The sequence below is a fragment of the Hippopotamus amphibius genome, chromosome 5 (assembly GCF_030028045.1).
Source record: "Hippopotamus amphibius kiboko isolate mHipAmp2 chromosome 5, mHipAmp2.hap2, whole genome shotgun sequence".
Classification (NCBI taxonomy): domain Eukaryota; kingdom Metazoa; phylum Chordata; class Mammalia; order Artiodactyla; family Hippopotamidae; genus Hippopotamus; species Hippopotamus amphibius.
Window position 1 is genome coordinate 47,517,697 of NC_080190.1, and position 11,545 is coordinate 47,529,241.

General features: G+C 39.9%; 1 protein-coding gene across 1 annotated transcript in view; it reads right to left on the reverse strand.

Moving 5' to 3' along the window:
* Positions 1–10,865, reverse strand: part of IPMK (inositol polyphosphate multikinase) — a 41,937-nt gene extending 31,072 nt beyond the window's left edge. Inside the window, exon 1 of the mRNA XM_057736917.1 lies at positions 10,357–10,865. Coding sequence (XP_057592900.1) covers positions 10,357–10,546 — 190 coding nt within the window. The 5' untranslated portion in view covers positions 10,547–10,865. The remainder of the gene's footprint in view (positions 1–10,356) is intronic.
* Positions 10,866–11,545: the final 680 nt, after the last annotated feature.

Genomic DNA, 11,545 nt, shown 5'->3' on the forward strand with positions numbered 1-11,545 from the left:
GAATGGAACATGTAGAAAAGCCTTGATGAACTGAATTCGGGGCAGCAGGGGGGTGGAAATGGAGCATTCATAAGTGAGAAGAGAACCATGAAGCTTCCCTACCTTGAGGCAGGCACCTCATCTAGATACAGGTGAACCTGCCATTAGACAAATATTTTAGCAGGCAAGCAGAAATCAGCCAGACTGTAGACAACAGTGGGGTGTAGCAGGATGGATTAGAGACAATAGTCCTAACACAAAAACAGATTGCTTGGTCCAGCAATTCTCCCACACTACTCACTCTGCAAAACACTCCCTCCAAGTTTTCAGAGAAAGTAGCCATGGAGGAGAAGATAGTAATACCAGGCATTCTCCCAGTGAATGAATTCCAAGATCTAAAAGTAAACCAATATTATCTTATACAGCAGCCAAATTCCTCACAGCTAAAAACAGTCATGATAAGAAAGGAAGCATCTTGGAAGGCTGAGCCAATACCAAATGTATTGAATATAAGACAGCAGCCCAGTACCAGCTCAACTAAATTCTAGGGGGAATATGATTTATCAGCCCCTCACCCTAAACAGAGGGAAGCACCTATACTCTATGTGGAGCAAACCAAAGCAAAAAAATGTACATTTCACTCCCCCCTGTTCCTTAAAAAAGATGCCCAAAATTCAATTTTAAAAATTGAGACATTAATAATGAGATATACCAAAAACAGGAAAATGTGATGCATAATCAACAGACAACACAGTTAACAGATGATGACACACAGATGACCAAGTAGTTATAACCAGCAAACAAGGATGTTAAAACATTTATAAGTATGCAAAAGAACTTATAGGAAAAATAGATATAAATGCTGAATAGATGAGGTACTTTAGGAGACAAATGTAAAGTCTAAAAAAGAATCAAAAGAAATTCTAGAACTAAAAAGACACAGTATCCAAAATACTGTACTTAGTGCTTAGAAGAAAATGTGTAGTTTTAAATGCTTGTATTAGAAAAGAAAGCTGGTTCCAACTTAAGATGCTAGAAAAAGGACATATTAACCCCAAATAAGTAGAAAGACAGAAGGAAAAAAAAAATCCATGACATAAGAATGGAAAACAGAGAAAAATCAGTGAAACTAGAAGGTTCTCCAAGATCAATAAAACTAATAAACCTCTAGCTAGACAGATCAAGGAAAACATAAATAATCATTATTAGGAATAAATGAAAGATGAGATATCACTACAAATCCTACAAACATTAAAAGCATAAGAGAATTATGAACTTCATACCAATAAATTCAACAACTTAGATGAAATGAACAAACTCCTTTACAGACAGAAGAAATTGAAATTTAAGCTGTCCTATGTCTACCAAAAACACTGAATTCATATTTTTAAATATCCTGAGACAACTGTAGTCCAAAAAAAGTGCTCATTAGTAAATTCTATCAAACATTACAGGAAAAAAAAATCTTACCAAATTTGTTCAGAAAACAGAAAAGTAAGGAACATTTCCCCACTCATTTTATGAGGCAAAATATTCATTTTTAAAAACCCCAACAAAGACTTAAAAGAAAACTACACACAATTATCTCAAATGAACACAGTCACAGCAATCTTTAGTGAAACATTAATAAAGCTAATCCAGCAATATATACAGGATAATTTATCATGACCCTGTGGACTTTAGTCCAGGAATGGATGCTTGATTTAAATATTCCAAAATGAGAAATATATAGATGTTTGGGGAGACAGAATTCTCTGTGAGAAAAAAAAGGGAGATATGAATATATAACAGTGGGAGGCCAAGAAGAACGCTGTAATATTAGATTTTAATTATAGGTATTAATATGAACTCTAATTTTTAATAATATGAAATTATTTATTTCTTAATCCAGTCTGCTGAAAGGACAAACAGCAACCATACTCAAGGAGCAATAAGTACACCTGTTGCCCAGATCTTGGTTTTTAAACACCATTCACCCCCAAAGGAACTAGGTTCTTGAAGAAAATAGTGGCTCAGTCTAGGGCTGAGACAGGGAAAAGTACAAGATGAACATGGGACATCTTTTTATGCCACAAAGTGAGAAAATGCTTTAAAAAAAATATGGAAACATTAAAAAGGCACAGGATCCAGCTTGAAGAAGCTCCCACTGCCAAAATCTGGGACAACTGAGCATCAAAATAAGTAGCAACAATAATGGATAAGATCCATTCACTGAAGTGTGAAAATCCATTACTCCATCCTACTGATGAGAGAAAGAGAAAGAGAGTGAGAGAGAGAAAAGGAAAATCTATAATCCTTATAGAATAACGCCCCCCCCCCCCCCCCCCAAAAAAAGGGACTTCCCTGGCAGTCCAGTAGTTAAGACTCTGTACTTGCACTGCAGGGGGCAAGGGCCTGATTCCTGTTCATGGAACTAAGATCCCACATGTCACCTGGTGCTGAAAAACAACAAGAATGCCAACTAACAAATGTAACAGGAAAAAGAGAGTTAGAACATTACCATTTTCCAACTAACAAAGTAATTAGTGAGTTGGTCAAATATTGCCAATGGGTGCTTATAACATTTGGTGAAAACTTTGATGAGAAACGTGATAATTAACAGTCTCGAAATATTCCTCTCAAAATTGTTTAAAATCTGGCAGACATCATTTAATCAGGTGATCAAAGCTATATCACCAGTAATGCAATTGACATCCTGTGCTTTATGTTATGATGCCTCAAGAAAGCAACATAATTCATACAGTATTCTTATCAAAAATGCATTCATCTGATTCTAATCATGAGGAAATAACTAGACAACCTTAATTTAAATATTCTAAAATGCCATATGCCTATACTCTTCAAATATTTTATACTTATGAAAGATAAGGAAAAAATTTAAAAACCACTCCATATGACAGGCAACTAAAAGGCTCGTAATAACTAAATGCAATGTATATAGCCTTAGATGGGGAAAAATTGTTGTAAAGACTATTAAGGGAAAATTGCTATAAAGATTATAGGAATAATGACAAAAACCATATAGTAAATATTTTGGATTTGATAATTTTACCATGGTTAGATAAGAAAATGTTTTTATTTTTAGGAGTTACACAATTATTTAGAGGAAAGGGGTCATGACACCTGCAATTTTGTTTTAAATGATTCTGCAAAATCATTACCATATATAAAGTGATAAAGCAAGTGTGGCAAAATATTAACAATAGGTAAATCCAAATGACTGGGTAATATATTAGCTCATTGTACTACACTTGCAACTTTTCTAAGTTTGAAATTTTCCCCCCTACACACAAATTCTTTAAAAAGGAAGCATGGGACTTCCCTGGTGGCACAGTGGTTAAGAATCTACCTACCAATGCAGGCGACACTGGTTTGAGCCCTGGTCCGGGAAGATCCCACATGCCATGGAGCAACTAAGCTCATGTTCCACAACTACTGAGCACGCGTGCTGCACTACTAAAGCCTGAGAGCCTAGAGCCCATGCTCCATAACAAAGAGTAGCCTCTGCTCGCTGCAACTAGAGAAAGCCTGCGCCCTAGAACTAAGAAAAAGCCCACGCGCAGCAAGGAAGGCCCAACACAGCCTAAATAAATAAACAAACAAATAAATAAAGTTCTCTCTAACAAAAAAAAAGGAAGCATGATTTACAGTAGCATCAAACACTTAGGAAAAATCTAGTGTACGAACTTTACACTGAAAATTATGTCTAAGAGAATTAAAGAAGTCCTAAATAAATGGAGAGATAGCCCAAGTTCAAATACTGGAAGATTCAGGATTATAAAGAAATCAAATTTCATCAAAGCAAACTACAGATTCAAAGCAGACACAAAATCTTATCAGCTTTCCTGGGGAAAATGACTAGTTGATTTAAAATTTATATGGCAATGCAAAGGGCCAGAAACAGTCAAGATAATCTTTGAAAAAGAAAGTGGGATGTTTATTCTACCATAATCGACTTATTACACAGCAGCTTAAATTAGGACACGGAGGTATTATTGCTAGGATAAACAAATCAGTGAAACAAAAGTCCAAAAGGAAATTCAGGGAATTGATTGAAAGAACTGGGGTATATGCACAATAAAGTACAAATGAGGTGTAAAAAACAATGAGGAAGCACTCCATGAACTGATAACACTGATTTCTAGGATAAATTAAGTTTAAAAAGCAATGTCCAAAACAGTATATACAGCATACTATTTTTTGTGTCAGAAAGAAGGGGAAGTGCAAAAACTTCCAGAGATCTGCTTATTTCTGCAGTAAGAAACTCAGAAAGGATAAAGCAGAAAAACAATGAATTGGTTACCTACAAAGGATGCTGAGAAATGGGATGGAGTGATAGGGAATAGAGTGACAATTCTGATACACCTTTTTGTAAATTTTGACTTTTGGAAGCATAGTAATTTTATAAGCATTTAAAAATATTGACATATTACTGAAGGAAGAGAACTAAATTAAAACAGAAACTGTATTTCAAATGAATAATATTACCATTCAGAAGAGAGGGGTAAAAATAACCACACACAACCAAAATCCTAATCCAAATAACTTTCGAAGAGTTTCCAACCACATACCCTCAGTAAAAGGGAATTCCATATTTAATTCTTTATTCTATGTTTGTTTTCTACAGTTGTACAGGTATAGAAATCCTGAAGATTATAGGATTAAGAAAAAACATTAATATTGCTGGGAGCCAGGTTCTCAATGAGGTAAATGGGAAACAAATTTAGAATCAGGAAAAGAAAAAGAACTCTGTGGAGTTGGAATGAAACTGGAAGTATCAATATGTAACCATGATTTCTAAAATATTTATACACACTTTTTATTTATGTCCATTGAAGAGACCTGGAAGCAATGACACCCCAGCGGCAATGAGCAAACCTGCACCCAAATCTTGGTTTCTAAATACCATTTCCCACTAAAAATGAACCAGGGCCCCTTAGAGAAATGGCTGGTTCCAGAGCTAGAAAGGGAAGGTATGAGATGAGGCAAAAATAGCTTGTGACAGAAAGGAAGTGCTCCCAACTGGCCAAATCTAGGACAATTTGAACAGCAAAATAAACAAGTTCTATAATGGGTTATGACACTTTATAAGATAAGAATCCATGACTCCAAGTTGATCATAAAAAAAGAACACACATGCATAGGAGTAATGGAGGGCTATTTCTTTTTTTTTTTTCTTTTCTTACAAAGTCAACTATACTTCAATAAATAAAATATTGACTATATCCCCAGTGTTGTACACTACATCCTTGTAACTTATTTTATATTCAATTGTTTGTAGTTTGTACCTCTTAATCCCCTTCACCCATTTTGCTCCTCCCCACTGCCCCTCCCCTCTAATTACCATTAGTTTGTTCTCTGTATCTGTGAGTGGAGGGAGTGGAGGGCTTGCTTTCTTCCCCCCCTCTCCAAGAGTTATTTCTTACAACAGAATGCTGACTGTTAAAACAGAGGGAGTGGCAGATTTGGAAAAACCACAGTTTTTCAACTATCAGAGTAAATGCTGCTTCAGGTAAGAATCATCAACAGATGTCTAATCTAGGGGTGAAGTATGAGGATCCCAATATCTGCATGATCTTAAAGTATCTCTCCACAGCTTATTACTGTAAGGGGGAAAATATTAACTGTGTACCAGAGAAGCCAGACCACACTTGGACCAGATGATCAAGTGAATATCACTAATAATGGGCAGACAGACATTGCAGACCTTTAGACGTGATAAACTAAGAAGGCCACACTTGTATAATGTTCCAGCCAGAAATGTATCACCTGAATCTCATAAGAACACATCAGAAATCCAAATTAAACAATATTTTATAAAATAGCCTGTACTCTTCAAAATTGATAATATCATTTAAAAAAAATGGCTGAGAAACTGTTACAAATTAAAGAATTCCAAGAGACATAACAACTAAATGCAACAAATGATCCTGGATTAGATCCTATGCCAAAAAAACAAATATGATAAGAGACATTATTAGGATATGGACTATAGATTAAACCATTGTATTACTGTTAAATTCTCCACATTTGATAAATGTGCTGTGGTTACAGAAGTACACACTAATGTACATTCTTAGGAATACACACTGAGGCATTACTGTGTAAAAGGGGCATGATGTATACAACCTACTCTCAAATAGTTCAGTAAAAACCAAATTATGTACCAATATATAGAGAGAAACAAATTCGGCAAAACGTTAAGTTCCCTATATTGTCCTTGCAATCTTTCTGTAAGTTTGATATCATTTTAAGTCAATTAGTTTCAGAGAATATCTAATAAAACAGACCACTAATAAGCCAAAAAACAGTCGTTGGTTTTCCCCTCAAAACAGTATCAGTTTAAATCCTTCTTTTCTCTATCTGACTATCTCATTTTTATATCCTAAATTGGATTAGGATACAAATACCACATTTCAACTATTTGTTTAAAACCTCAAGGACTTTTTAAAGAAACTAATGGTACACTTTAAGTATTAAAACAAAAAGGATTTTACCCTTTGACAAGCTTTGGGAATTTAAATTGATAGCAATTACATTTTTGTGAAACATCCCTAGAGAAAAAGTTGTATAAAACAAGACCCTGGGAGTTCCCTGGTGGCCTAATGGTTAGGATTCTGGGCTTTCACCACCAAGGCCTGGGTTCAATCCCTGGTCAGGAAACTGAGATCCTGCGGCATGGCCAAAAAAAAAAAAAGTTGTATACTGTGCAAGGTATACTATAATGTACAGGAATGCTTAATACATTATACTAACAAAAAAATGGTGAAAATCTAAAATTTCATCACCAGAGGAACTTTTATGATACATCTACACTACAGAATACAATACAGTTTTTTAAAAGAATGATGTGTATCATAAGCACAGAAATATGACATACTATATAACACAATACACAATGAAAGCAAAAAGTTGCTGATACAATATATTTTTATGAAAAATTGGAATTGTGTTGATGTGTTTATGTATGTGACCAGAAACAAAGGCCTGAAAGGATACACCAGAAATAGTTACCAGTGTTAGTGACTGCCCTGGGAGAGGGAGAATAGGGGGAAAGGCACTGTTATACTATTTGAATTTTTTTCCTGAAAAATCACGTACAATTTACAATTTTAAAAAACAAATATTTTGTATTTTTAAAAATAAGACATACTTCAATGAAATGATTTCACTGAGCATAAAATACAGCTGATATCAGAACCATAACATACTCTAGTTATAACAATATAACAAGATCTATTTCTCTGTTGAAGTACCTTTGTGCTATTGGTTCCATGTTTTTAATACTTTATTTAATAAAGCCAACAACTCCTTTTTGGAAATAGGTAAGCTATCGATCCTAAATTCAAAAACCCTGGTTACTTAATGCTAGTAACAAAAAATTTTTTTTTTTAAATCCACTATGTCTTTAAGAAAGTTTATTCTGAGAATTTCAGTTGATAACCAAAACAAAGTATGATTTACACGATGTATTTTACAACTATAAGTGATTTATGATAGTAGAGAGACATAATAAATTCTTGAACTTTGAACTACTAACCCTCTTGTTATCCATTCTATGAATAAAGAAGATTATCATCATTCAGGTGTCCTTTCACTAACAATATATGCAAGGTTGTGTAAATAATTGATAATTAAATTGAACAAATATTTTTTAGGTTGCTAGCACAGTATGTTTGAGGTATTGTGCACTGGTGATACAAAGACCATCCCTAGTTAAGAGAACCTGACAAAATTTTTAAAAATTAGTTGATTTTATTTTTTTAATTTACTTATTTTTTTTATTTACTGGCTGCATTGGGTCTTCGTTGCTGCGCGTGGGCTTTCTCTAGCTGCAGCGAACGGGGGTTACTCTTCATTGAAGTGCGTGGGCTCTTTATTGCAGTGCGTGGGCTTCTTATTGCAGTGGCTTCTCTTGTTACCCAGCACGGACTCTAGGCGCACGGGCTTCAGTAGTTGAGGAGCCTGGGCTCTATAGTTGCAGCTCTCAGGCTCGAGAGCGCAGGCTCAGTAGTTGTGGCGCACGGGCTTAGCTGCTCTGTGGCATGTGGGATCTTCCTGGACCAGGGCTTGAACCCGTGTCCCCAAAACTGTCAGGCGGATTCTTAACCACTGCACACTAGGGGAAGCCCTTGATTTTAAATTAAAGGTAATAATAAATAAAATTAAGGACTCCATCCTCCAGAATCTAAACTACTCCTTTGATTAGTTCATTTGGGCGACCAGTTAACTCTTTCAGCTACTGTTTGCAATGCAGTTTTAAGTCACATTCAGGGTACATTTGTTATTAGTCAGAGATAATTCTCTGAACAGGTTCACTATTACATACTTTAAGAAGTGGGTACACTCAAGTGTTTATGTTGAGATATTTTGTTTATTCTACTTTGCACATAAGTCCATCTTAGGCACCCTTAGGAAAACAATTATTTTTTTCATGCCTCTAGAATATTACTAGGAATATCATCCTTACAATTCATTAATATAAATCAACAGACATACAGTATAAATCTATTAACAATACTCCATAATTACTCAAATTTTCATTACCAGAAGTGACATACAGGAGAATGTCTCTATACTAAGTACCTTGATAATGTTGTTTCCTTATATCTACGCAGAAAAATTATTTTTCTTACCTAGGTGTATCAAAAGAACTGCTAATTTTCACTCTTTCAACATTTCCCGAGTTTAACTGAGCCCCAGTCTGTGCACAAGGCTATAAGGATAAACAGATTTGGCCTCTAACTTAAAGGAACTAACAATTTAACTAACAATTTAATGGAGAGAAAGGCACACAATCGACACATCATTAACCCCTAACTTTTAAAAAGAGAAAAGTTGGTAAAGATAAAAGTAATGTTGTTCTTTGAAAAATAACATACACTCAGGCTTCCCTGGCGGCACAATGGTTAAGAATCTGCCTGCCAATGCAGGGGATACGGGTTTGAACCCTGCACCAGGAAGATCCCACATGCCATAGCGCAACTAAGCCCTCGAGCCACAACTACTGAGCCCACGTGCCACAAGTACTGAAGCCTGTGCACCTAGAGCCCGCGCTCCGCAACAAGAGAAGCCACTGCAATGAAAAGACCGCACACTGCAACACAGTAGCCCCCGCTCGCCCCAACTAGAGAAAGCCCCGTGCACAACGAAGGCCCAACGCAGTTAAATAAATAATTTAAAATTTTAAATTTAAATTAAAAAAAAACATACATTCAATCTCATCCATTTTCAAAAGTTCTTGTTTGAGTGGTTTTCTACAAGCACAATACACGGTGGGAAAAAACAGTGCTCTGAAGCAAGGCTCTTGGTTTCCAGATTCTACACACAGTAGCTTGTGTGACTTTAGGCTTGTAACCAGCCTTGGTCTCAGTTATCTTGTCTAAAAATGTCAGTATTATCTTACCAGCCTAAACCCGAATCTTACCAGCACAAACCAAATTGTCCTCAGTGGTTTCCAGGTCTAAGACCCACATTACTCACATACTCATCCATCTGATTCCCCAAGCAATCATGGCCTAGGAACCAGTGTGAGTAAGCTAGGTGAATTCCAGTTTCTAAACTGAACTTTTACGTCACCAAGAGAATAAAAAGGCCCTGGGTTGTGCTTTAAACGTACAAACTCAAAAAAATGTACTACACAGGTCATGATACAATCTTCTAAAGATGATCAAGAATAACCGACTGTCTTCTTTGTGTACCATCTTAGTTCAATAGCAGGATGTATTTCCTACCGTGAATCCGAGAGTTTCACCATTACTGAAACCACGCCTCCCGGAGAAATCCAGGAGATACCTGAAAAACCTCTGAAGGGGGCGGGGAGAGAGATCCTGGATAAACCAGGACAAGCTTTCCAAAACCAAAACCAAAACCCAAACAAACAAACAATTAAAGAAAAAAAAACTGTTTTTTCTTCCCCTCCAGCTATGCAGCTGCACCCAAAAGAGAAGCACTAGATTAGCATCATCTGCATTTCATTCCTTTTCTTTTGCAATACTAGCTACCCGCCTATAATAAACAGACCTTGCGCTCAGGGGAGAATTTACTTCCCCGTCCAGTAAAAACGAAGTTCCTTATTTTCACTAACAACGAAAGCCGTCTTCAATCAATAACCGCCCTCCCTGGGGAGGCCAGACACTCCTCTCCCCGCCACCTCCTGCTGCCCGCCTGACGCCCCACACCCTAGAAATCGCCCCACTTTTCAAGCCCCGGCTGCACGGGTCGCGAGGCTCTGGGGGAAAGCGGAAGAGACCGGAGGTGCGGCGTGCACACCCGGAGGGACGTCCAGCCCGGCCGAGGAACCCCAGGCTACCTCGGCCGGCTGGGGGCTCGCGAAGGCGGAAGGGGAGCGACGAGCCCCGCGCCACCCCCACTTACCCACTTTGTCCTTCCCGTACATGTGCCCGGCCACCTGATGCGAGAGGGGCACGCAGCCGTTGAGGAAGCGGAGCCTGCCGCCCGCCGGCTTCGGGGTGCCCTCGGGGGCGGTCTCGCTCGCCGGCGGGGTCCGCATTTCTGGGGGTCCGGGCGCCTCAAGCCGGAGAGGGGATGGCGACTCCGTTGCCATAACGGAGAGCTGAGGCGGCAGCAGCGGCGAGAGCAGGGAAAAAATAGGGCGGAGGGAGGGGGCGCCGCAGAACCCCGGGGGTCGCTCAGGCTCGGCCGCAAGGAGGCCCGGGGGTTCCTGCCGCTGGTGCCCGCTGCGGCCCGAGGAGGGGGCCCATGACGCCGCGGAGGCGCGGGCGCTCCCCTACCCAACTCGCGGCGCAGCGCGGCTCTCGGCTCCCCCTGCTCTGGCGCCGCGGCCGCCGACCCGGGCGCAACCCCGGAGACTGATCCCAGCGGATGAGCGGCGGCGGCAGCGGCGCCCCGCGCTCCCTGGGGCCTTGACGGCGACTGCAGCCCCACCTCCCGCGCCCCCGCCCCCTCCCGCCGTCCTCCAGTCCCCTCAGCGGCCGCGCGCGCGTCAGCGCCGCCTGCACGGCCGCCTCCGCCGCGAGCTTCCGACTGCGCGACCCGCGGCCGCCGCCGCTACTGAGCATGCCCAGAGGCCGCCCGACGGGACCCCCGCGGCGGGGCGCGCGCTAGTCGCTGCCGGGGCGAGCGGAAGGCGACCTGGATGGGGCCAGCACGCTCGCGGCTCTTCTCACTCGGACCCGTTGGCCTTACGGCGCTACCAGGGCTGTTGTGCCTTCATTCATTCAGTGCGAGCTCTTCCCGGGGTCAAGCTCAAAGACATCAGGGGCTCCCAGTTGTGGAGGACAGTCAGTCACGCGTTAGGAGAGTTGGGAGGCAGTAGCGGTGCCCAGGGGGGCTTGGAAGACCACCCTTCAACTGCAGTCACCTCCCTCCAACTCCCAACCCGCACAATAGGAGTAAAAACAGGCAGCTTCTTAGAAGACGTACCTTCAAAACGTCCTTCAAGTAATCCTATCCTCCTTCCCCAAATTGGTGCCCCTAAACAGCTTGTTAAAAAAATTTGAAAACGACACTGATTTCAGACTGTAGAAGATAGGGAATAATCTTAATTTTTTTTTAAGTGAGCACATTTTTTTAAAGAAATGAG